Raw genomic sequence first — 26848 nt, 5'->3', positions numbered from 1 at the left:
CAGATGACAAGTAGAAGGCTGATGTCAGCTGCTGCAGTGGAAGAATCACTATCACCTAGTTTTCAGATGTGAGCCAGCTCTCAGACCTGTATCCCGTGGATTGAGGGGGAGGCTGGATCTCTTTGAAGAAGAACTTTGCAACATCCCTGAAAGTATAGACAGATGGTTCCCGAGTCCTTCCTCAAGGGAACTGTAGGTCTTTATCAGACTTGTGGTACATCAAGGAAAGGAGAATATCCAGACCTTCTGAGGGCTGTTAAGTACAGGGTCAGAGCTGATAATAATACCAGGCAACCTGCAAGCAATGGTGGATAGGGGTTTGCAGATAAATGACCTGGCCTCTCCTCCTTCTGAGGGACATGGTGTAGTTTGCATGTTCTTCAGAGGGTTCCTAAAGAGCCCCTGTTACCCAGCTTAATAACACACTCCTACTGGCTTTCCCTGCTTCCCTGTCTCTCTTCTTGCTCTGTTCTCTAGCTCCCAAGTAAAACTGCCTGCACCCCCATCCTCATCTCTGGTTCTTTTTGGGGGGTTAATTATGGGGGGACTCAAACTGTGACAGGTACGAAGCAAAATGTGATGCCTAGGACTCTAACATAGTGGGTGTCAGCCTCTCTTCTTTCCCGCCCTCCTGATGCCCCCTTGGGACTGTGGAGCCAGGTCATGCTCCTACTCTTGGAGTTCCTGTGGCTCCAGGTCACCACCAGCATTTGGTGGTGTTTGGTGCTGACCTTCTGCCATGCCGGTGGGTAGAAGATGTCTTGCTGTTTTATTGCCATACTTTTCCTGTCCATTAATTAGAATAAACATCTTTTCAGGTGTTTATGTGCCATTTTGTGGCCTCTTCTGTGACATTCTTGTTTAAGTCTTTAGTTTTCTGTTGTTTGTTTTGGCTTTTCTGTTTTTTTCTTACTACTTTGTAGGAGCTCTTTATTCTGGTTGCTAGTTAGTCCTTATCGGTTACCTGTATTGCAAATATCTTCTAGTTTATAGCCTGTCTTTTTACTTCCTTACGATGCCTTTTGATGAATAGAAATTCCTAATTGTAACACTGAATTTATTATTTTATCTTTTTGTGATTTGCATTTCATTTTGGAAATCATTCTCTGCCTGGAGTTCACAGGTATTCTCTCTTGTGCTCTAAATATCTTACAGTTTTGCCTGTTACGTATAGCTCTTTAATCTGCCTTGAATAGATTTCCTCCCCTCTGGCTGCTTTTAATATTTTTCTTTGGCTTTCTTTTTAGTGGTTTTACTTTGACATATCTCGTTGGTTTTTGTCTTGTTTTTGTTTTTTTTGTATATATTGTACTTGGAGTTGAGCATCTTGAATCTGTGAGTTGATATATTTCATTATGTTTGGAAGAACTTGACAGCTGGATTTTTGTGTCTACTTCTGCCTTCAGTCTTTGCATTATCACACATCACGTAGCTTCTGGCAAATGGAAGGTGAAAAAATAATGTCAGCGTTATTATAAAAATAGTTCAGATCCTTTGAAAGGGTCTTGGGGACCCCCTGGAGCCCCCAGACTGTATTTTGAGAATCACTGGTCTAAGATTTTTGGTATTAGTGTTATACTAGCCTCCTAAAGTAGGTCAGGAAAGGTTTCTTCTTTTTTCCGAACTTTGTGTAAAATTGGAATTATTGTTTCTTGACTGTTTGGTAGAACTTGGAAAATCTTTTGGATCTGGAATTTTCTTTATAGGAAGATTTTTTAAACTTTTGATTCAGTTTCTTTAATGTTATAGAGCTTTCCAGGTTTGCTGTTTCTCCTTGAGACTGTTTTAATAAGGTATATTTTTTTAAAGAATTTCTCCGTTTCATTTAAATTTTCAAATATTTTGGTATAAGTTCATTGATACCATCTCATCTTTTAAATACATGCAGTATTTAGAGTTATGGGCCCCTTTTCATTCTAGTATTTATTTGTGCTTTATTTTCTCTTTATCTTGATTAATCTTACCAGAATTATGTCAAATGTCAATTTCTTTCTTTCTTTTTTTTTTTAAGAAGATGTTGGGGGTAGGAGTTTATTTATTTATTTATGGCTGTGTTGGGTCTTCGTTTCTGTGTGAGGGCTTTCTCTAGTTGCGGCAAGCGGGGGCCACTCTTCATCGCGGTGCGCGGGCCTCTCACTATCGTGGCCTCTCTTGTTGCGGAGCACAGGCTCCAGACGCGTAGGCTCAGTAGTTGTGGCTCACGGGCCTAGTTGCTCCGCGGCATGTGGGATCCTCCCAGACCAGGGCTCGAACCCGTGTCCCCTGAATTGGCAGGCAGATTCTCAACCACTGTGCCACCAGGGAAGCCCAAATGTCAATTTCTTTAGTCTTTTTTAAAAAAAGTTTAGCTTTGTTGATCCTATTTGGGTTTTAATTAATTAATTTCTGTGCTTTTATTTATTAATTCCTTCTATTATCTTTGGATTTATTTTGTTGTGGTAATGTCTTTTTTTATAATCTGGAGCTCATGAAAATTGTAAAGGTCATATGTGGATACTACCTTTGTGGATTATTGCTCTAGTAGGTTATGGCCAGTATTTTTAAGAAGCAATAGGATAATAGAAGAACACAGTGTTCATCACATGTTCTGTGGCTAATACTATGTACTAAGGTTAAACATTGTTTTGTGAAAATAGTGTTTTGTGAAATATTTCAGATATTATACATACACATCTATGTCTGTATTGGGTCATAATATAAAATGTTGTCTTATAGGTTTTAGTTTAAAAAAAGTTTTAAAAGCTACTGTGCCCTGGTGGCGCAGTGGTTAAGAATCCGCCTGCCAGTGCAGGGGACACAGGTTCGAGCCCTGGTCTGGGAAGATGGCACATGCTGTGGAGCAACTAATCCCGTGTGCCACAACTACTGAGCCTGCGTGCCACACTAGTGAAGCCCACACGCCTAGAGCCCGTGCTCCGCAACAAGAGAAGCCACCGCACTGCAATGAAGAGTAGCCACTGCTCGCCGCAACTAGATAAAGTCCGCATGCAGCAACAAAGACCCAACACAGCCAAAAATAAATAAATAAAATAAATTTAAAAAGAAAAAAGCTACTATGTTAAATGGTAGTTTGTCTAACATTAGTGAAGATTTCAAACCTAGCTGCATAAAATAAACATGCAAGGGGCTTGCTAAATCGGTAGATTCTTTGACCTTATTTTAGACCTACTAATACAACCCTCCAGTGCTGGGGCCAAGGACTCTGTGTTTTAACAAGCTCTCCCTGTGTGATTCTTAGCATTTGGGTGTTTGCGAACCCCTGATTCAGGATATAGATACACCTTGAGAGCCTGTTGGGCAGTTCTGGCATGTGGTATATGGAGAGTGCAGCTCCTTGCGTGCATTTGTCCCAAGACCTCTTTTCTAGCTCCAGGAGAGATACATGGAGAGAGGGAAAACGATAGGGTGGGCCTGGTGGTAAGGAGGGGTTGGGGGCAGGCTAGGAACATCCTGTTCATCGTTAGAATGACAGAAAAAGTGAAATAGCTCTTGTGCCTGCATTTCTGTCATGGAATCCATTAGTATATATTGAATGGCTAATGTATATACCCCAAAGATGATAATCTTTAAGCTTAAAATGTATGAACTTTCATATATTAGTCCATGACAAGCACATTTCTTTTTTTGTTTTTTTTTTTTGGTGGTACGCGGGCCTCTCACTGTTGTGGCCTCTCCCATTGCGGAGCACAGGCTCCGGACGCGCAGGCTCAGCGGCCATGGCTCACGGGCCCGGCCGCTCCGCGGCATGTGGGATCTTCCCGGACCGGGGCACGAACCCGTGTCCCCTGCATCGGCAGGCGGACTCTCAACCAGTGCGCCACCAGGGAAGCCCACAAGCACATTTCTTGATATGTTCCAGATCATGGTCTCAGAGAGATACAAGTTGAAATCATTCATGACCATTCAGCACATTTTACCCAAAAAGCTGATAATGATTGCAACATTCAAGGCTTGACGAGACCCTGCTGGCTAGGAAGGAAGCAGTCTTACAGTGTGGGCATGATTGGGGAGAACTCCGTTTAGCTGTAGTGCAAATGGTTGATAAACCTTAAGATAGACCTCTATGAGCTTTTCAGTTATTTCCCTTTATATTAATAGCTTTTCCGAATGAGGCCATTTTGAAGATCGGGATTTTGACATGTGGAATGCTGAAGTCCTAAAGTCTCTTGTTGCAGTAACGTGTCTGTGCCAGATGATGCAGCCACACTCAAGGCTTTACCCTCCCCACACGGTAGCTAGGCATCAGGTGTCGGGCTTGTTTGGTAAGGATCTTAATTTGTGCTCTACAGGGGGACTCTGCATTTTCAGCTGAGGACTAAGGATTTTCTTTGTATCTGTCAATGATGCTTATTGGCTCTTTATCTATTGCTACATAACAAACCACCTCAAAACTTACAGACAGCCACTGCAACAGCCATCACGTATTTGCTCGGGATTCTGCCATCTCTACAGAGCTTGGCGGGGCTGGTTCATGTTTGCTTCACATAGTTTCCCCTGGGGTCTTCCTGAGGTTGCCCTAAGCTGGGAGCTCAGTTTCCTTATAACGTGACGGCTGGCTTCCATCGGCTACAGGGTCTCTTAAGTCTTGGACTCAGAAGCCCCAGAATCTCACTTTGGCCACGTTCTTTTGGTCAGACAGGTCACAAGGCTAGCCCGAATTCAGGGGGAAGGGAAAGAGATTCCACCTTTTGGTTGGACGAGTGGCGTGCACCTTCACCAGTGGGAAGAATTGTTGGCATCAATCTTTAGAAGTGGACCTACCTCATTGGCCTTTCTTTTCCTCCCTCCACCTCTCCTTTCCTCCTTCCCTGTTTCTTCATTTCTCCCTTCCATCTAAATGTGTCAACTATCCCTGTATTATAAAACATCAGTATATATTTTATTTAAAGATTAATCTTCTCTAATACCCCTTGGCCTTTTCTTGATGTTTTCTTAGTGGTGTTTTTACATTCCGCATTTTGTTTCGCTTTTGTGTCTCATTAGCATATAAATTCCTCTAAGGTAGGTTTTCACTTTCTTCTTTGTTTAGGTCCTCTATGAGGGTTGAATGAATGAATGAAAACAGACTTTAGTACAATGAACGAAACCTCAGTTTGTCCAGATGAAGCATCAGTTTATGTTAGGCAAGTATTTGAAAGCAAAATAAAGCAACTGTCTTCAGCTGTTGCACTTTTGACTTTTCTTCCTTGGTCAGTACCCCTCTTCCTAGGTCCCACGCATTTACCAGCGTATGCTTTCAGAGAATATAAATCTATAGAATATAGTAATATTTTTACATTATGTTAACAGTATGTATATTAAGTATGTAATATTAAATACATCATATTCTCATATGTACACATTTATTTATTTATAAGACAGGTCAAAAATCCCTTTTCATTATTTCATCAGACCACTTAAGGAAAAGAGGTAGATTCAAAGTTGAACAGTCCTTTCAAGTGTCATCTGCCACCCTAAAAACTTCACTCTTCTCTCTTCTCCCCTGGTAACCAGGAGTGTGAGGAAGAGGCTCTCTGGGTCATTATGTGTGCCTCGGTCAAGTACAACATCCGGGGTCCTGCCCTCATCCCGAGAATGAAGACCAAGCACCGCATCTACTACATCACCCTCTTCTCCATCGTCCTGTTGGGCCTCATCGCCACGGGCATGTTTCAGTTCTGGCCGCACTCCATCGAGTCCTCGAGCGACTGGAGCGTGCAGAAGCGCAGCATCCGCGACGTGCCGGTGGTCAGGCTGCCGGCCGATAGCCCCGTCCCCGAGCGTGGCGACCTCAGCTGCAGAATGCACACATGTTTCGACGTCTACCGCTGTGGCTTCAACCCCAAGAACAAGATCAAGGTGTACATTTACTCTCTGAAAAAGTATGTGGATGATGTGGGTGTCCCAGTGAGCAGCACCATCTCCCAGGAGTACAACGAGCTGCTCACGGCCGTCGCAGACAGCGACTACTACACCGAGGACATCGCCCGGGCCTGCCTGTTCATCCCGTCCATCGACCTGCTCAACCAGAACGCGCTCCGCGTGAAGGAGACGGCGCAGGCGCTGGCCCAGCTCTCCAGGTATCACAGCAGGTCTTCCAGGAACTAGAGGGAAGGAGGGACAGAGCCAGTCGTTCTCTTGAGCTGGTGTCCAGCTGCCTGCTTGTCTCTTATCTCATATGGGGGTGAGTGGATGAGCGACTGACTTGTGGGAGGACCGGTGCTTTGGGCACCTGGCCTCTGTACCACCCTCCTGTGCCACTGCTGTGGGTTCCCAGCCTCTTAACGTTTAGAAGCTAAGGATGCTTCCCATGCTTTTCCTTTTAAATTTAAGCACTTTTTTCCCTTCTTTATAACTCACATAATGTACATTCACTATAAAAAGTCTGAAAATACAGGTAAGCAAAAAGAAGAAAGTAAGGTTCATTCCATAAGCCTGCCTCTAAGAGATAATCATTAATATTTTGCTGTTACTTTTCAGTCATTTTTGTATAAAACATAGGCATGTATGTATACATTTTTGTATAAAGTATATATACATATGCATATGTATATAACATTTTTGTTCAGAATGGGATCACACAGCAAAACACGTTCTCTTGCTGCCTTTTTCCCTTCATTTATCATGAATGTATTTCCAGATAATTTCATCTTCATCTGTCGGTTCTACATGACTTTAAGGGCTGCATAGTATTCCATTTTGTACATGCTCCCTAATGTATTTAACCGGCCTTCTGTTTATTTATTTTTTGTTTCTGTAACCAAATGGTGAACACTCAGGTAGCGTTCAGGTTTTCATTAGCATAAGCAGATCTGTAGTGGACAAGCTTGGAGTGCACATCCCCCAGCTTTACTTTCAAGGAGCCAGGCCAGTGCCTGATGCACTGTTGGGATCTCCAGGCACTCCTGAGAAGAGGCCCTATTATGGGTTGGGGAGACTACTTGTCATCCAGAAGCTGACTTGTCTTTGTTTCTTCATAGTTGATGTGTGAATTCTCCTACATGTTTAATTTCTTAATAGGTGGGATCGAGGAACCAATCACCTCTTGTTCAACATGTTGCCTGGAGGTCCCCCAGATTATAACACGGCCCTGGATGTCCCCAGAGACAGGTAGGTGTATTTGGGGCTGTCCCCGTGTTAGGGTTCTGAGGATTAAGTAAATGCAAGACCCTTTCGTTCATGAGAAATCGTATTTCTCAGCCCACTGGGACGTACTTTGTAACCAGAATTGTTTGTTAAAGTGGAGAATTGTCCTAGGCCTTTTCCTCCTCAAGACATAGAAGCATCAGACCTGCCTAAGTCTGTTGGAAACCAGTTGGAGCTTAGGTTCCAGCGGGGCATCTTAAAAGTTTGTCTTGTCTTCCTAGTCTGGGTTGTGCTCTCCCGAGCGTAACCTCCCCTCCAGCCCCCACAGGGCCTGGTTCCTCACTGGCTTGTGTCAGCTTTCTCTGCATTTGGGAGCATTTTCCAGAAGTAGAGTCGCAGCTACTGAGGGGAGAGGGCGTGGCTGTGTGATTGGAGCCTGTAACATCCAGGGAATGAGGGTACTCTGAGTACCATTTACTCTCTGCTGTTTCAGTTAGTGGGCTTCTTTCCTTCCTTCCTAATAACACTTCCGAACAGGCAGGTCCCGTGTGGGGCGGCCATGACGTCACGACTGCAGTTGGAGCTCGCTTACTGTGTATTGGCCCTTTTGTGCATTGACTGCACCACTTCCTGGAAAACTCAGGAGGGAGGTGCCGCTTAACGTTCCTCTCCTATCACTGGGTTCAAGGCTCTGAAGAGAGCAGAAAGTTTGGGCCCAACATGTGGGTCCGGGGCAATACTCAAGGTAGAGGATTACTGTAAGTTCATATATGAACTCATTTATAACTAACTTTATTACAGTTGATGTTTAACTCTTAAAAAATCATTGTTACTGAAAAAGGTGAGGCCAGCTGTGGGAGGCCAGCATTGTCATTTATGAAAATCTACACTTAGTACTGCTTTTCCCCAGAAGATTAAATCTAAGCCCTCTTTGCTTTAAGTGATTATCTAGAGTCAGTATTGAGTTTCTATCTGGAAATACAATTATCACTGGAAAAGACACACCCCAGGACCATTCCTCAGCTTTGGTGTAGAAACCATTTTGGACGATAGAGGGCAGCCAGGCCACACAAATTCTGTAGAAACCATCTAAACACAAGGTGATCCCTGATTTGGCTCTCAGCCCCAGTGTTCCTGAGTGGGCTGCTGTTTTATGCGTTTGGTTATTCTGGGAAAATGAAATACTTTAGAGGATAGAGAAGGGAAGGGAAAGAGCTGTTAGGAATGCAATGTCTTCACCTGCGGTTCTGTTTTTTTTTTTTTTTTTTTCGGTTCGCGGGCCTCTCACTGCTGTGGCCTCTCCTGTTGCGGAGCACAGGCTCCGGACACACAGGCTCAGCGGCCATGGCTCACGGGCCCAGCCGCTCTGCGGCATGTGGGATCTTCCCGGACCGGGGCACGAACCCGTGTCCCCTGCATCGGCAGGCGGACTCTCAACCACTGCACCACCAGGGAAGCCCCTCTGGGTTTGTTTTGAGAAGGGCTTATTTCTGTTTGGGACATTTCACTTTTGCTGACATTGTGGTATATGTATCTGCATGGGAGAAGTATTTTATTTTTATCAAGTGCACACGTTTAAAAGGGGTTTCATTTCTCTGCAGCAAAGTGTCAAGTAATCAGAGAGTGTAAGTCCTTGCTGGTACTTAGGTGTTAAGGGTCAGGAAGGTTAAATCGTTTTCCCTGTGCATGTGTTTTTTGTAAGTGATTATAGGCAATCCTGTAGCAAGTAATGAATCATCATATAGTCCTCCTTTATCTTTCCATGGGAGAAATATCGTTTTGAAGCCTAGGTAGTCTTCTGGGTGGGGTAAGGATAGTAGATTTGTTTGTTAATTTTTCTTATCCTTTGTCCTTGCTTCTGGGTTCAGAGGCAAGAACCATGAGTGTAGAATGGTTTTAGCAGGAGCTGCACATCTGATTATTCAGAAATTAGAAAACAGGCTAGATTAGACTGTTTCTAAGATTCCCCTGAAATCTAAAGTCCTAGGTGTGATTATTTAAGAATTACTTGACTCAGGGAAATGCAAGGACCAGGACTGAAGCAAATGTCAGCTCAGAAAATACATCTTTTATGCTGTTTGAATCTGTTTTTCTCTCTCAGATTTTAAAAATCCTATGCATGATACACATATACCTTCTTGGTACAAGATTGGAACAATATGCAAGGGTACGAAGAGTAAAATGTAAAAGTATGCTTTCAAATCCTCCTCTTTTTACTCTATTACTGAGAGGTAATCACTGTTATCAAACACTGTGTATTTTTCGAGTCTTTATTTGATGGACTTATAGTCAAACACACACATGTATATATTCACATACCCATTTTATTTTAAGTCAAATGACAGCAAATTGTACCTCTTCAATGTCTGACTTTACTGATCTTTGTTTTCTCAGACACATTCTGTAATTTTATTACTACCTTAGATTTTTGTTATCCTTTCTTTGCACGTATCGCTCACAAATTTCTACTTTCGTATGGGTGTATATTTATTTAAACTTCTTATGGAAACTTTTCAACTTATATAAAAGAAGAGAAACCAGTACAGTGAGCCCCACATACCCACTGTCCAGCTGTGATGTCGTCAACTTGATTTATCTGTATTCCTACCTACCCCTCACTAGATTATCTAGGAGCAAATCCCAGATGTTATATCATTACATCTGTAAACATTTCATTTGAGGCTCTGCATAAGAGCTTTTTAAAAAATGTAACTGCAGGGACTTCCCTGATGGCACAGTGGTTAAGAATCCGCTTGCCAATGCAGGGGACATGGGTTTGAGCCCTGGTCCGGGAAGATCCCACATGCCACGGAGCAACTAAGTCCGTGCGCCACAACTACTGAGCCTGCCCTCTAGAGCCCGCGAGCCACAACTGCTGAGCCCACGTGCCACAACTACTGAAGCCAGCGCACCTAGAGCCCGTGCTCCGCAACAAGAGAAGCCACCACAATGAGAAGCCCGCGCACCGCAGCGAAGAGTAGCGCCGCAACTAGAGTAAGCCCACGCACAGCAACGAAGACCCAATGCGGCCAAAAATATATATATATATATAACTACAGTACTATTATCATACCTAAAAAAATTAACAGTAGTTCTTTAATACCACCAGATATTCACCAAATATCTAGCCATTGCTCAAATGTACTTGTCTCATAATTTTTTTTTTTTTTTTAGTTTGAGTCAGTAAACAAACAAGGATAATCAATAGAATTGGTCAGTTTCACTTTTTGCAAACCCTAAAACGTGAAGCTTTATATATGAGGAATTTGCAGGCCTGATTAAAAGGAAGCAAAAGATACACTTGCAGACGAACTGTGTTCAGGCTCTGTGAATACTCACATGGGAGGAGGCGAGCTGTGAGAGTGTCTGGGAAAGACCCAGCGTAGGGATGCTGAGTCCGCGAGGCCAGGCTGAGAGGAGGAGGGTCGGTGATGTCCCCGAGTCAGGAAGTCCCAGAAAATGCTGAAGGTTCTGGTGACACTTCCAGTGATAGAGCGCCTGGTGTGAGTGTGGTCATCATAGTAATGCTTTCTTAGCTGCAAGGTTTTGTTCAGTCTCTTGCGGCTTTGGAACGGATCTCTGATTTGGGGATACATAATGGGAAAACAGAATGTGCTTCTCAGAAATTTACTTTTCAGTCAATGTAAAACATGTGTTCTGTAAAACAAGGGAGGCTTACAATTTTTTCTCCATTATAATGTTAGGGAAAGCTTGGCAGAAGAAGATACAGTGACTTCGAGTTGAAGTCTTAGCAGCAGGGCCGGTGTGCGGCTTGTTTGACTAATTGCAGCGGTGACTCTTCCTGAGATCACACACCAGATTGCACATGTGTGATCTGTGGCAGGAGACATGCTTCGGGTTGCATGCTTTCCTCCTACCAGTGCTTAACCCCCTCCCTTACCCTCGGGGCTCCGGGGACAGAGTAACAGTAAAAGTTGGCATCATGTACACCTGCTTCCTTTCTCACTACATACGCATGCTCCTGTCCTCTGGGGTGTGGGTGTAATTACCTCATCACCCACTGCCCTGGCTTACCTGGACTGCTTGGTGCCTGTATATCGGATCAGTGTTTGCTTCTCTGCACATAGGTTGTGGGGACCCATGCAGTCTGCTTGCCATCATGGTCATGGAACCCACCCAGATTCATGTTGGACGGATTCATTGCTGAATGCCACTCAAGAAAAATAAGACCGTATGTTGATATGAAGGCTAGTTACTGAGTCTTACATAGAGGACTGGCAGCTGGAGAGGTTTTTAGCCTGCACGTTACCTCCCTGACCAACTCTTGGTTTCCTAAAGCTTAAACAAACACATTGGGATTCCCAGGGGTGGTTTGAAAATCTTTGGACTTCAACTGGTCATGTTAGAAGGGAATGTAGGCTGTCATCAGGGCAGGGAGGGGATTGGTAGCAATCAAGATGGCACAGAATGTGGCTTTTCAGTTCATACACTTTGGCTCAGACTGTGCAGTGCATGGAACTGGCATCACTCTGCCCCAGTAAGTGATTTGATGGGTTTGCAGCCCCAGGGGCAGAATAACTGTAAAAGTTGGTGTGATATACACCTGCTTCCTTTCTGATGAAGTGTCATTGTACTACTTGCTGGATCCAATTAAAACAGAGTCTTCTTGGCTTTCTAACTAAGGAGAATAAAAGCTCATGCATACAGACTGCAAGAGAAGCACTAAAGGTCCAGTTCTGGATTCTGCTTCCTGTAGACGGAATTGGGTTAATAGGACTGAGTAGCTGGAATGGATGGTGAGAGCTGGTAGAGGTTACGTGATGCACACGTAGCTCTGGGATGACAGTGGAAAGAACTGCTCGGGGCGGGAATTGGAGAGAGGCTGGGGTGTAGGCAGCATGAGATGTGATACTTTGCTGTCACCACTGCTTTCTTTGTCCATTGTCCCCTGAGATTCCAGTCAGTGGGGTTGGTAAGTGACTCCCCCAGCCAGTTGTCCTGTACAGACCTATTATTATTGCTGTTATTGTAAGTGTGTTTAAGAGTTGGGTATGACTTTTGGGAGAGGTGAATGGGATCTGAATGAGGTGACAGAGGGGCTGTTCAAAGGGAGTCCTCCTGGCTGTGATGTATTTTAAAACATGGAAAGTAGGGAAAGACTACTTAGGGCCCCGGAGGAAGGGTGGTGACTCAGGAACAGGATGCAGCTGATATCCAGGAGGTGTGATTGTACGACACTGAGCACAGTGTCTTTGTAGAAAACGGACTTGGTAAACATTAGCTGTGGTTGATATTGTTATGAATATTCAATTACCCCTTTCCACAGAGCTTATCAGAATGAAGACCTTCTCTCTTTCTCATCATTTGACAAAATCCTTTGCTTTCAGGGCTCTGTTGGCTGGTGGTGGCTTTTCTACATGGACTTACCGGCAAGGCTACGATGTCAGCATTCCTGTCTATAGTCCGCTGTCAGCCGAGGTGGACCTTCCAGAGAAAGGACCAGGGTGAGGAGCATTCGGCACAACAGGGTGTGCTGGGAGATGCCGGCGAGAGCCAAAGCATCGATTACAGGCCAGGGTCTTTGAGTCTACCATTTCCCTGCCTCACCCCAACCTCATTGATCCTTCAGTTCTCTCTCTCGCTCAGTCAGTTTTGAGTGCTGTCTACCAGGCTTCCCAAATCAGAAATCTATGTGGTGTCATCAACCCTTTCCTCTCCCTTACTTCCTGTATCAGAATAAGAAGTCCTATTGATTCTACAGCCTACGTGTTCAATATTTTCTAGCTCTCTCTCTGCACCCACCCTGCGCCAGGCGACTGTCGTCCTTCCTTTGGATTGCTGAAACGGCTTCCTCTGTGGTCTTCTGCCTCTGGTCTCGCGGTTCTCCAGTTTGACGGTTGGCATCGCGTTGTTCTTGGGAAGCCCAGACTCCTTAAAATGTCTCTCAAGATCCTCGACTACATGACCACTGTCTCCATCTCTAGCCTTTTTTTTTAGTTCTTAGAATAAGCTTTGCTCTCTCAGTTTTTCTGGGCTGTAAACACTCTCCATTGTCTGGAAATCCTTTTCCTCATTTTCATCAGACTAATGACCTGCTTGTCCTGTAGGTTTCAACTTGAATACCGCTTAGTCAGGGGGCACTTTCTGGCCCCTGGAATGGCACTCCTAGTTACCCTCATTACGCCCTTGTAACGACTTGTTTAAACCTTCTCTGTTTTGCATCTTTGATTTTGTAAGCTTCAGCCAGGTCTTGTTTTAAACTGCCACGTCCCCCGTGCCTGGCACATAATTGGGTCATGTTTCTGATATGTGAGCAAGGAAATGAGGAGAGCTGATGTATGGATGTGCAGGGTATTTTATCTAATTTCTTTCTTTCTTTTTTTTTTTTTGCTGTAGCCTGTTTAAAAGTTGTGCTAATTCATGATGAGCATATCAGTGAGCTTAAAACAAACATGATGATAATAGTATCCTTTGTTTTTGTGACAAGTGCTCATGTATAATATGAAGATGACTGATTTGTATATTGCCACACCAGCAATGTTATACGTGCTGGATGAGATCTACAAACCCACGCATAGCATTTGGTGTCAGAAATGAGTCTCAAGGAAGTAGTTTGCTCACAGAACATTAGAATCATTATTGAAGCATCCCAAATTTCCCCTTAGAAGCCTTTATGGGTTCTTTGAGAAGTAAGGGAACTTTCCCAAAGAGAAGACATTTCACTCCTGTATATGTGTTCCCGTGTGGCCCAGAACCAAATTCTGGAACTTCCTTTAGGCATAGCAACTTTTTATAGACAATGTATAAAGCCCAGGAGATCTTGAAATATTTTTTTCTCTACCATTAGGCAAGTGCAAAAAAAAAGACTGAATGGTTCATGAACTTGCTGCTTAGATCATCTTTGTGGATTTTCCTCTTAGTGGACTCCCAGAGTTGACTTAATTTATTTTATTATTTTTCAATTGAGATATAATTCATATTCCACAAAAGTCACTCAAAGTGTACAGTTCAGTGTTTTTTTGTATATTCACAAAATTGTACAACTATCGTCTAATCACTGTTGTCTAATTCCAGAACGTTTACAGCATCCCCCAAATAAACCCACTGCCTTCTAGCAGTCACTCTCTATCCCTGCCCCCAAACTTCACGCCCCCTGTTCCTAGCAACAACTACCAGTTTGCCTTCTGTCTCTATGGATTTGCCTGTTCTGGACATTTTATATAAATGTGGTCATTCAATATGTGACTTATTGTGTCTGCCTTCTTTCACTTAGCATAGTGGTTTCAAGGTTTATCCATTTTGTAGAATAGAACCAATACTTCATTCCTTTTTTGACTTAATATTTCATCATATGGATATACCACATTTTGTTTATCCATTCTTCAGTTGATGGACATTTGGGTTATTTCCATTTTTTAGCCTTTGTGAATAATACTGCTGTGAACATTCACGTACAAGCTTTTATGTAAACATATGTTTTCACTTCTTTTGGGTATATACTGAGGAGTGGAATTGCCAGGTCATATGTTCACTCTATGTTTAACTTTTTGAGGAGCTGCCAGAATGTTTTCTGAAGCAGCTGTACCATTTTACATTCCCACCAGCAAGGTATGAGGGAGGGTTCCAATATCTTCACAACCTTGCCAAGACTTGTTATTACCTGTCTTTTATTCTAGCCATCCCAGCAGATGTGAAGAGGTATCATTGTGGTTTTGATTTGCATTTCTCTAATTAATAATGCTGAGTACCTTTCCATGTTCTTATTGGCTATGAAAATTTATATACTGTGTTTGGAGAAATGTCTATTCAAATCATTTGCCCATTTTCAAATTGGGTTGTGTTTTTATTGGTGAGTTGTAAGAATCCTTGTACATTTTGGATACTAGATCCTTATTAGATATATGATTTGCAGATGTTTTCTCCTATTCTGTAGGTTGTCTTTTCACTTTTTTGATTTTTTTTTTTTTTTTTTTTTTTGGTGGTACGTGGGCCTCTCACCGTTCTGGCCTCTCCCGTTGCGGAGCACAGGCTCCAGACGCGCGGGCTCAGCGGCCATGGCTCACGGGCCCAGCCGTTCCGCAGCATGTGGCGTCTTCCCGGACCGGGGCACGAACCCGTGTCCCCTGCATCGGCAGGCGGACTCTCAACCACTGCGCCACTGGGGAAGCCCCGATAGCGTCCTTTGATACACAAAAGCTTCTAATTTGGATGAAGCTTCTATTTTTCCTTTGGTTGCTTGCATTTTTGGTGACATACTTGAGAAACCATTGTCTAATCAAGGCCACAAAGATTTGCACCTGTGTTTTCTACTAAGCATTTTATAGTTTTAGCTCTTACATTTTGGTTTTTGATCTATTTTGAGTTAATTTTTGTATATGGTATGAGGTAGGGGCCCATGCTCATTCTTTTTCTTGTGGATATCCAGTTGTCTTATCCATACTTGTTGAAAAGACTGTTCTTTTCCCATTGAATGATCTTGGCACCCTTGTTGCAAATCAACCGGCTGTAGGTATATGGGTTTATTTCTGAAGTCTCAATTCTATTCCATTGGTCTATATGTCTGTCCTAATGCCACTACCACACTGTCTTGATTGCTGCAGTTTTGTAGTAAGTGGTAAATGTAAGTCCACCAACTTTGTTCTTCTTTTTCAGGGGTTTTATTTTTATTTGTTTTTGGCTATTCAAGATCCCTTGCCTTTTAATTGCTTTTTTAAGTAGGGCAACTTGAATAAGTACAAATAAAAAACAATCTAAGCTGCTTTGTACTTAGACAACTACAAAACTAAAACAAATTTACAAGTTAAATACAGACAAATCTACGAAACTAATAACAGTCAGATTAACATAATGTCACAGCTGAGGCTTTTTCTTTAAAACTGAATTGCATCTTTCAAGGTGAATATGGTGTTAGTCATGGGACTTCTGCGTTTAGTGTGCCTGTACTTCGCATGCTGGGTGATGATGTATTTCTTCCTGCCACTCTTCCTGTTTGAGCCACTAGGAAGCTTCCCTTTATGTAGTATATTGTTATAATTTACTGACATTATTATCTTCATCTGGTACAGATGCATGATTTGTATTTTTTCCCCAACATTTTAATGAAAATCTTCAAGCAGACAGCAAAGTGAAAAGAATTTTATGGTGAACACCTGTATACCCATCACTTAGATTTTACCCTTGTATACTTGCTTTGCATTATTTACATTTTAAGTCTTCCTTCTCCTCTCATTAGCCCATCAAATACAAGCTTGGACATTGAAAACTTTTTAGTAGTATACATCATTAAATACGAGCAGAGATTTGCCTATATGAATTTTTTTGATCACCATCAAGATGAAAGCCCCAAAATAAATCTATAGAGAATTTGTAGACTGGAGGAACTGATACAGTTCAATGCCGTGTTTTGAGGCTGGAGTTCCATAAGTTGAGAAAGGGTGATCTGTGTGAGCCCAGCTGGTACCCTTTGGGGCAGTACAAGTTTCTCTCATGTACTTAGGATCTGAATTTGGCATATTTATGTAGCACTAGCTTTGAATAACTCTAATGAGCAGAGAAAAGTCACTTGAAATTGAAGGAAGGTTTAGTCCTCTGCTTGCTGCTTCTGTGAGCCTCTACTTGAAATCAATTGTGTGATTTTAAACGTTTTTTTTTTTTTAAACCTTGTTTCTTTTCCCTTTTCTTTTCCTGTTGTTCTGGAGATTATTTAATTCAATTTAGTTCTGTTCACTTCAGTTCAAATCAAACTTTTATTGCAGGCCTATTTGGGCCAAGTGTGCCCAGGCTGGTGGTTCTCAGCAGGGGAGGGAGGTTGATTTTGCCCCCCCAGGGGGACATGTGGCAATCTGTGGAGCCATTTTTGACTGTCGTGACTGAGGGGGTGTGTCAGTGGTCCCCAAGACCACCTCCAATTTTGATGATTTGCAGGAGGACCCACAGGACTCAGTGTGTAGTCATACTCGTGGCTATGTTTTATTACAGAAAAAGGATGTAAATCACAGTCCCCAGAGAGCAAAGGCACATAGGGTGAAGTCCAGGGAAACCAGGGGCAAGCTTCCAAGGGTGCTCTCCCCTTGGCATCGCACAGGAGGGGCTTACTTCCCCCAGCACCAAGTTGTGACAACCATGTGAAATGCTGCCCACCAGCTAAGCTCGTTAGAGATTCAGCACCCAGGGTTTTTTTGGGAACGAATCACATGGGCAGTCTCTGCGTGGCACGTGCTGTGCATAATTCCAGGCTCCCAGAAGGAAAGCAGGTGTTCAGCATAAACCCTGTTGTTTGTACAGTTTGGGCCCAGTGAGCCATTCTTACAGTTCTCCCCCCAAATCGAAGTTCCATGCACCAGCCAAGGGCCAGCCTTTCGAAAAAGAGAGCCATCAGGCTGTGTTAACTCTGTTCTGCACAGGGTGCTTCAGGCATCTGGTGGGTGGAGGCCGGTGATGCCGCTAAATCTCTATGATGCCCAGGGCAGCCCTCACTACAAAGAATCATTGGGTCCAAGTGTCGGCAGTGCTGCGGCCGAGAAAGCCTGGGCAAGACAGGGTGTGAGCAGGTGAGGAGCGAGTCTGGCAGGCTGGCTCAGCTGCCTCTCGGCCTCTTTCTTAAGACTGCTCGGCTGAAACTCTCTTTATTGTGTAATCTCTTGAGTATACTCTAGCTCTCTCTCTTTTTTTAAAATAAATTTATTTATTTATTTTTGGCTGTGTTGTGTCTTCATTGCTGCGCACGGGCTTTCTCTAGTTGCGGTGACGGGGGCTACTCTTTGTCGCGATGCGCGGGCTTCTTGTTGCGGTGGCTTCTCTTGTTGCGGAGCACGGGCTCTAGGTGCACGGGCTTCAGTAGTTGTGGCATGCGGGCTCAGTAGTTGAAGCTGGCGGGCTCTAGAGCGCAGGCTCAGTAGTTGTGGCGCACAGGCTTAGTTGCTCTGCGGCATGTGGGATCTTCCCGGACCAGGGCTCGAACCCATGCCCCCTGCATTGGCAGGCGGATTCTTAACCACTGCGCTACCAGGGACGTCCCTAGCTCTCTTACATTGGTTTAGGACTGTCACTTCCCTTTAGACTTAATCCAGGGAAAAAGCATACCGAAAGGAAAAGATTCAGTGAAGATGAAACAAAGGAGAGCAAACCACTCCGAACAGTAATTACCTTCAAAGAATAGTTTCAAAGATTTACAGGCTGTTTTCTTGGTGGTGTTTTCTTGGTAACGTAATCTCTAATTTTTATGTATAACTAGGCTGAAATTAAGATCTTTAGATGGCTTAAGGCTGCAGTTGATTTCTAAACTTCTGATGTTCAGTAACTAGATAGAGTAGCGCTCTACCTTCAAGGGCAGCAGAAGGACACTAAAGGCTGCGATGGGCGTGGTCCTCCCCCTGCTGGCCAAGGGGTGGATTTCTACAGCCCGACCTAGACCTGCCCTCTCCATTTCCCCACCGGTTTTGCAGTCTGGCCCTGCAGTTGTGTTTCTTTTACAAACAACACTCCTCTCCCTCTGAAAAAAAGGGGGAAAAAAGCAAAGCAAAGCAAAGACAGGCTCCAGACTCATCACACTTTCTAGGGACTTGGGAGGAGGCAGTGTGGGTGACCTCGCGGCAACATTTGGGATCTGTTGCTCTTTGTGAGAGTTGCTTTTTAAGGGAATTCCCACATCTCTTGAGGGCTACATAGAGTAGTAAGAGCCTTGTTTTTATTTTAAATCTCTCTCAATATTTTTCAATGGGAAGCTGAGGACTGCTGCTATTGATAGCTTCTTCTCACAGCTGTGTTGGCCTCAGCTGGAATTCTTGTGATTTTCTCTCTAAAAGGAACTAAATTGGGAGTTTACAACTGTTACTATTGAGGGAGACTTCGAGTTCTCAGCATGATTTTACTTAAGCTTCGATATCAGCACTGCTGGGAGGAAACATGAAAGTCATAGCTGGTAATTTTAGTCCTTGAAAGAAAAACAAATCCACCTTAAGATTTTGTTTGCTTAAAACTAAAATGGGCCTACTCCATCGACCAGCCATCTGCCGGGTCAGGGAGAGCCAGCATGCAGGCAGGGGGAACATTTTTAGACTCTTGTTCACATCTGCACATTTATGTAGAAAATGGTAGTGGTAGGTGGGGACCCAGGGAGCCTGGTGGCTGAGTGTCTAAAAATAGAACTGTGTTCTTAACAGTGAAATCCAACCCAGAGCCTTTCTTTACTCAAGAGTTTCTTTGAGCACCACATGTTAGCATCTGTATTTATTTCTCTGTCTATATAGATGGATCTCTGTCTCTCTCTCTGTCTCTCTCTCTGTGTCTACATGTATTGAAAACCATGCGTTCATATTGGTATCTTCAATTCCATCCAACACTGCAGGGGCATTCTGGTTTTTCTCTCTTTCCATATATATATATATATATATATATATATATATATTTTTTTTTTTTTTTTTTTTTTTTTTTTTTTTCACTGCGCCTCTTGCGGGATCCTAGTTCCCCAACCAGGTATCGAACCTGGTCCGTCGGCAGTGAAAGCGTGGAGTCCTAACCACTGGACCGCCAGGGAGTTCCCTCTCTTTACGTATTTGTGATTCCCTTCTCTGACAGTGAGCAATCTGGCTCCCCTTATCCTCAGTATCTTATCTGCTCAGCCCTCTTGTATGGGACCAGAATTCTGTCGCGTTGTTGCCGCTGCCCCCTCACTGCACAGATACCCTCTCCACGCCCACTCAGACTCTGACCCTCATGTAGCGCTCCTGCTCTCCCCATCACCCCAGGACAGATACCCTCCTCACCCTTCTTGAGTCTGACCGCACACTCCCCCCCCCCCCCGCCCCCGCACTGGAGTGATGCTGCTCTTGCCATGACCCTCCCCCACGCTTTCAGCCTGCCCGGCCTCTAACACTTCTCCTGGGCTGCCGGATGCCCTCCTAACCTCACCTGGTCTCAGCATCCCATGCTGGGGGGCCATAGCTACCTCTACCCCTTCCCCTGTCACTCTTTCAGGGATCTCGTACTCTGTGCCAGGCCACCTCCCTGCTCTTCCCCCAAGTAGAAGCTCTCCCCCCACTAAGACTTCAGCATTCCCTGTGGGCGGGCCACCCCGCTGTGCAGAAGCGCCCTCTTCCCTCCAGGACTCCAGCACTTTACCTCCTCCTGCACGGACACCCCCTTGGATACCAGCATGTCTATTCTTGTTCTTAGCAGCCCGGAGCACCAGTTTTATGTTACTTAAATAGAAAATCTCCAGAAATCTCCAGCGAGTCCCAGGGCTCCAGGACATCCACCGTAGAACCAGTGTCTTGGGGATTGGAAAGACCTTTAGAGGCCGTTCAGCTCTAACTTAATGTATACCTTTTGCTATTACTTCTTAATGAAAAGTTTTCTGATTTGTAATAAAAAGGACTCAGCACCTCACAAGACAGTTCATTTCATTTTCAAATGGCTTTAATTGTTAAGGTGGTTTCCATGCTTGTCTTGAGAGTTTGACTGTAAATCTTCCTCCTGTTTAAACAGACAAGTTTGATTACAGAAATACTTTGAATGGAGGCGGTCTTCACTTTGAGATGATCTGAGAGTGCTCCCTGTATGTGATCTTCCTATCATAAGTCATCCCTCTGAAAATTAAAATTGCTTTTACAAAAGAAAAATAATTGAGGCTCAGGGCTGGGAGTAGAATTCAAGAGTCTGTTTCAGTGGCTAGAAGGAATACTTTTGGCTGTAAATATACAGTGTATTGTTCAATAAAACGTGATTTAGGGGGAAGTTGCCCAGGATGAGAGAAACCAGTCACTACAGCTGATCCACACTATCTCCCTGACGGGCTGCTGTTCCACGTCTCTCTTACCTCTGCTTGCCTCTACCCCGGGCTCTGGGTCTGCACTACCGTCCAGGGCAGCTTTCTCAAATAGATCTTTCAGCGAGGAGATGATCTGTATTCGTGCTGTCAGGTGCCCACTGGCCACATATGGCTGTTGAGCAGTTGAAATGTGGCTAATGTGACTGCGGAACTGGATTTTAAATTTTAATAGATTTAAATGGTCTCACGTGGCTAACTGCTGTTGGGCAGTGAAGTTCTAGGGAATCTGCTTGTCCCTTTCTTTCCTCCCTGTGGTGTGGGCAATACCCTTTGCTTTTAGTTCAGCTGTAGAAAGAAATGACCAGAAGAAATGGCTCTGAGGATTTGAGAGCCATGCACAGCTGTGGTGACTGCTGCTCTGTTGAACTGAATTGCTGGCAGGGAGAGTGTTCACCTTCTCAATCACTGCTCTGGGTCTTGTGGGCATGAAGCTTAATACTTGGGAAGGTGCCACCTTCTCCGTTAGAGAATGATTATTCTTTGGTCATGGGTGGATGCATACGGTGTTCTCCATCTGGACCCTCCAGATAAGCCTGAGAAACCGTGGAAAACCAAAACAATTACCCTTTCTTTCTCCCAAAGCAAGAAGGAAAGCGGTGGGGTGGGGAGTGGGGTTCAGACTGTGGCCTTTGGGTTGTTCCTTGTGCATTGCTTCCTGTTATCTCTCCTGGTGGCAGTACCTAGAGAGGTGTATGTTCAGTATTTTCCCCGGTCTGTACCAGTTTGAGGTAGATTTGAGTGAGTCCTGCTTCTAGGTCTGATGGGGGTTTCATTTCCTCTGGAACCTGCTTTATATTCTTCCTTTCTTCTACAGTGATCCCTGCTGGTCCCTCAGCCCATGTCGTGTTTATGCTCTGTAACCTGTCCGCCTGCGGGAGGGAATGACTTACCATCTGGTCTCCCCAGAGTCTTCCCCCAACTCCTGGCTTACTCACTTTGTGCTCACGTTTTGTCTCTCGTGGAGATTTAAATGGCGCTAGCTTCTTGGAAGTCCTCCTTTCACTCCATTTTCTTGTAAGCATCCCTGCTATCCAGATGTTAAGACTGGTTCTATCCCTTGGTGAAGATGGTTTTTTCCACTTGTTCTCAGTGCCCAGTCTGGTCTTCCCGAGTCCCTGTGGCCTTGAGGATGGGGATGTTGAGTGGCATAGAGTGCCGCCCAGCAGCCGGAAGCAGTCTTTCACCTATTCTGCTTTCACAGCCACTGTCCATTAAGACCCCTTGTTTTCCTGTTGGAAGGATTCAGCCCGCTCTCAGTTCCTTTTCAGAGCAGAGAGCTCATATAGAACTAATGGTAACATTTGATGTTCTTCCAAATAATCAACCAGTCAGTCCGTTTCTGTCTTTACACATATACATACACACACACGTAAAGCATGTTCCCTTAGCTCGGCATATTATAAGCATTTCCTCAAAACATTAAGAACTTTTCCCAAATGAAATCTTTAATGACGGCATGACGCTTCAGTATGTGAATGAGACATAGATTGCTTTCTTAGATTGTGTAATATTTTAGATATTCAGCAATGCCGCAGAGTATAATTTCCCAAAAAGTCAAGGATGTGAATGAAGAAGGGTGAGAAAATGCTTGTTGCCATTAAGTTTAATATCAAAGTTGGTCTCACCTTGACTCGCACAGCGGCTGCAAGGTCCCAGTCCCTCGTTTTGTCCTTCGTAGGCCGCGGCGGTACTTCCTCCTGTCGTCCCAGATGGCTCTGCATCCCGAGTACAGAGAGGAGCTGGCCGCCCTCCAGGCCAGACACGGAGAAGCGGTGTTAGTCCTGGACAAGTGCACCAACCTCTCCGAGGGCATCCCCGCCGCCCGAAAGCGTTGCCACAAGCACCAGGTCTTCGATTACCCACAGGTGCTGCAGGTGAGTGCCACCCGGCACCTCTCTCGGGGCTCGGCACAGGTCACATCCGCAAGGTGAAACTGACCCCAACAGACAGGTGTTTCCCACGTTCAGCTAGCAGAGCTCCCCAAGGGGAGAGGAAGACAGACTGCTCTTCGCTGCAGCCATGGACCTCCAGGAGCTTTGGCATCTGTGTACTGTCTTTGCAAAGCTGCTTGGCCTATGAGCGTTCCTACTCCTTTCAGATATTCATCTTACTGCAAAAGCACAAATCCCATAGATTTACAAAAAAGCCACATAGACAAAGCAGGCATATGTATTTTGCTTTTATCACTGTATTCATAACCCAGCCCAGAGAAACTTCCTTCTCTATGGTGCAGCTTGTATCCTCTGACCGTGCCAACCCGCAAGGCCATGGTCAGCTTTTCCTGAGTGGGAGGTTTTTATTTTTTGTTACCGTTTTTGTCTCTTGGTGTTTTTGCCGCCCTTAGCATGTCCTGCTGGTATTGTGGAAGTGGCAGGGCTTCCGTAACCAGAAGCAGAGTAGCCGTTTTGGGGATGTTTTATAAGCAGGATATTTCACACTGCAAGGGCCTGGAGGCTAGGAAAGGAGAAATTGAGTTTTGTTCACTTAAATATTTAAAATACAGACAGGTTAGTTCAAGGAGAAATATCAAGGAGCTGGTGTGATTTTTTTTTTTTTTTTAATTTAAATCTCCAAAGAGTACTGGCCCATGCTGAGATTGTTAAAATACTTTCTTTCAAAAAGTGCTGCATCTCCTCTGGAATGTCTGACTGATAACAGTGGTGATGTGAGCAGGAGTATTTATAGTAACCTTTGTCTAGACAGGAAAAATGGTTATCAGCACGTGTGTGCACATCTGGACACCGACTCTTTGGGGCCAGCTGAGCTGTCCACCTGCGCCTCCACCATGACTGATGCCCTTTTTCCACTCTTGCTGTTTTCTGGTTTATCCCCGGAGGAATTTGGCATGTTGAGTTTCTTCATATTTTTTCTGAACTTTCCTTTTCTCTAGCTTTAAAGATTAAGCAGTGTTTTGTTTTTTAACTTTTTTTTCCTCCTGAAGAGGCAAAAACTGGGAGAAACTGAGTATTAGAGATGGGGTCTTTTCTTATTTTGGTTGACTTATTGCAGCTGTTTCTTCTCGTGTACATCTCTCACTTTCCCAAACGTGTCCCACATCGAGTACAAGTTTGAGGCAGTGAACGAGGAAGAAATTGTTTGAGATTTTGCTTTTTGTTCGATGGATTGTTTCTAAATAGAACATATCTGTTTTACTATGTTTTCTAAGGCATTGCATTCATGAAATGAATGTCTTCTATATGCAAAGCACACTGCTAGATGCCATGGGGAGTAGAAAGATAAAAGGAGATTTGATACTTTCTATTTAGGGGGTCCTCTAGGGAGACTGATAGGCCCAGATCAAATAATTCTGTAACAAGGTAGGCGGAGGTAAGTGTCCTGAGCGCTGTGCAGCCACTGTGCCACAGTGTGTGTGCACAGCACACTAGGACTGAAAGAATCCAGCCCTTGCAAAGTCACGTTGTTGAGTGTCCAGAGAAAGACCTAGACGTGGGTTGTGAACATTTTCAGAATGCCAGCAGTGGAGGCATTGCGCTGACACTGAAGAGTGGAAAACCAGAACATTGCAGCCACTTAAGCTTTTCAGTCTTACTGGTGTGACCTGTTACCTTTCAGCATTTTTGGTGTTGCTTGGCTTCAGCCCTTGAGAGAACTTCATGGTCTGCCGGGATCAGAGTAAGTGGATCAGTGAAACTGGTATGTAATCCCTCCCTCTGCCTGTATTCCTGCAGGAGGCTACTTTTTGTGTGGTCCTTCGAGGAGCTCGGCTGGGCCAGGCGGTGTTGAGTGACGTGTTGCGGGCCGGCTGTATCCCAGTTATCATTGCAGACTCCTACATTTTGCCTTTCTCTGAAGTTCTTGACTGGAAGAGGTGGGTGTTACCTTCTGATAAACTTTACACCAGGAGTCCCGCATGGATTAGATTTTAAAAGTCCCCCCAGCAATTGTAACGCATAGCTAGGTTGGAGAACTACTCCTTCAGACTGTTTTTGCTATATTTTCCATAAGGAGAGTTAGTCCGTTGGCCTGGAGCCAAGGTTGGCCAGCGGGCCTTTGGGCCAAATATGGCAGGCTGCCAGTGTTTGTAAATAAAGTTTTATTGAATCACAGCATACCCATTCATTTACACATGATCTTCGGCTGTTTTTGAGTGACAGTGGCAGAGTTGAGTACTGTAGTTTAAAATGACAGAGATTACGAGGCCTGCAAAACCTAAAATATTTACCATCTGGCCGTTTACCCTTGACCTAGAGCAGTGGTTCTCACCTGTGACTGTAGAGTGTACTCACCTGAAGAACTTTTAAACACACACCTGGGCCTTGTCCTCAGGACTGTTGAAGCTCCATGGGCAATTCTGATTTGTAGCCACCGTTGAGAACCACTGCTCTAGAGTCTGTTGAATTTGCACGAAGTGCTGGCTGGAGGCAGAGCGCCTGCACACGGGTGAAAGCTTAGAAACGCTCCCAGTGGATGGATGGACACGCGTGGGTCCTGCCTGGACGTGACTGTCAGTGCTGTGCTTCATGGAGTAGTCTGCTCGTCTCTTGTTGTTTCATTTCCCCAGGACTTTGGAGGTTAAAGGTTTTTGAAAACGAGTTCCTTTTGTACATACCTCTCAGGCTTGTCTTTGCCTCAAATGCTTAATTGCTTTCTCCTCTCCCACCTTTTTTTTTTTTTTTTTTTTTTTGGGGGGTACGCGGGCCTCTCACTGTTGTGGCCTCTCCCGTTGCGGAGCACAGGCTGCGGACGCGCAGGCTCAGCAGCCATGGCTCACAGGCCCAGCCGTTCCGCGGCATGTGGGATCTTCCCGGACCGGGGCACGAACCCGTGTCCCCTGCATCGGCAGGCGGACTCTCAACCACTGCGCCACCAGGGAAGCCCCTCCCACCTTTTTTGATACCATGTTCAAGCCTGGTCACCACAGGTATTTGAACAATTTAAGTAGCATTCATTCATGTGTACATTCATTTATCTCACATTTACTGGAAAGCCCTCCGTGAATAATACAGGCTCTGCTCTTAAGGAGGTGAGAATCCAGTGGGGAAGACAAACCAACAATTATAATATTGTATGATAAACGCTGTAACAGATGCATGCAGGGGGTGCTGTGGAAACCCAGAACAGGGAGGGAGCCCAGTTCAGCCTCGAGGAGGAGGGTGTGTGATTCTCTGTGTCCTGGAGAAGCGATGAGCCACTTCCAGTCACTTATTCATCTGTGGAAATATGTATTGAGCACCCTCTCTCTGCCAGGTACTGTGTTGCCTATGGGGATACAAAGATGATCAAGGTCAGGTCTTGCCTCTGAGAAGCTCTTAGTCCAGTGGTGGGAGATAGACAAGTAAGCCAGTGATTTCCAGATGCAGAGCTGAGATGCAGCCCTGGCTGGATGGGATGCTTGGAGGGGGAGGAAGAGACGCATACCCTTGCTGGCTGTGGGGTCGGGTAGGGCTTCTCAGAGGCAGTGACCCTGAGCTGAGCCTGAGAAGATATTCATTCCTACGAGGATCTAGATGTGCTTGGGTAGTTGTAATTAGGGATAAGTGGTGGAAGGGCTCTGGATTTGAAGACAAAAGGCTGGGATTCAGATAACCAGCTCTATTACTGGCTAGCTTTGTGATCTTGCCAATCATTTAACCTTTTTGAGCCTCAGTTTTCCCATCTGTATGGTAGAAATCATTTACTTATTTAACAAGTATTTACTAAGCGCAGTTGTGCTAGGCAATATGCCAGGTGCTCGGGTATGCTGGTGATTGGGACCAGACGTGGTTCCATCCTAATGGACTAGGCTAGTGGGCGGAGGGGGTCTCAGGTTTTAATAAATTAACCTAGATGAATATAATGACCAACTCTGCTGAATCCATGAAGGGTAAGTCGTCATCGAGCCCTCTCTCCCTTACCCAGCATCTCTAATCTGGTGGCACGTCCTGCTGGCTCCGCTCCCTCGTCACTTTCATCACTTCCTCCCTCTTAGCATCCCTTGCCTGGACCGTGCAGTGGGCCCCAGCTGTCCTCCCTGCTTCTGCTCCTGCTTTCTGT

At 44.7% G+C, this 26848-nt stretch overlaps 1 protein-coding gene across 10 annotated transcripts in view; it reads left to right on the top strand.

Moving 5' to 3' along the window:
- The window catches only part of EXT2 (exostosin glycosyltransferase 2), a 139960-nt gene that overhangs the window by 12436 nt on the left and 100676 nt on the right, over positions 1-26848 (top strand). For 4 of the 10 annotated variants that reach the window (XR_016393794.1, XM_089914908.1, XM_022592196.3 and 1 more), the window contains 7 exons: positions 4099-4262; positions 5030-5123; positions 5494-6059; positions 7000-7089; positions 12414-12530; positions 22533-22728; positions 24544-24683. Coding sequence is in view for 9 of the 10 variants with exons in the window: in XM_089914908.1 (XP_089771034.1) it covers positions 5524-6059; positions 7000-7089; positions 12414-12530; positions 22533-22728; positions 24544-24683 (1079 nt within the window). In the remaining variant the exon portion in view is untranslated. Of the gene's footprint in view, positions 1-3398; positions 4263-4709; positions 5124-5493; positions 6060-6999; positions 7090-12413; positions 12531-22532; positions 22729-24543; positions 24684-26848 lie in introns of those variants that run through there. The other 6 variants (XM_089914904.1, XM_022592195.3, XM_089914906.1 and 3 more) reach the window with 6 other exon arrangements.

The sequence above is a fragment of the Delphinapterus leucas genome, chromosome 7 (assembly GCF_059928025.1).
Source record: "Delphinapterus leucas isolate spDelLeu-1000000601 "Yukka" chromosome 7, BTC_Dleu_Yukka2, whole genome shotgun sequence".
In the NCBI taxonomy this organism is placed as follows: Eukaryota; Metazoa; Chordata; class Mammalia; order Artiodactyla; family Monodontidae; genus Delphinapterus; species Delphinapterus leucas.
This window is presented reverse-complemented; position numbering and strand designations above follow the sequence as displayed.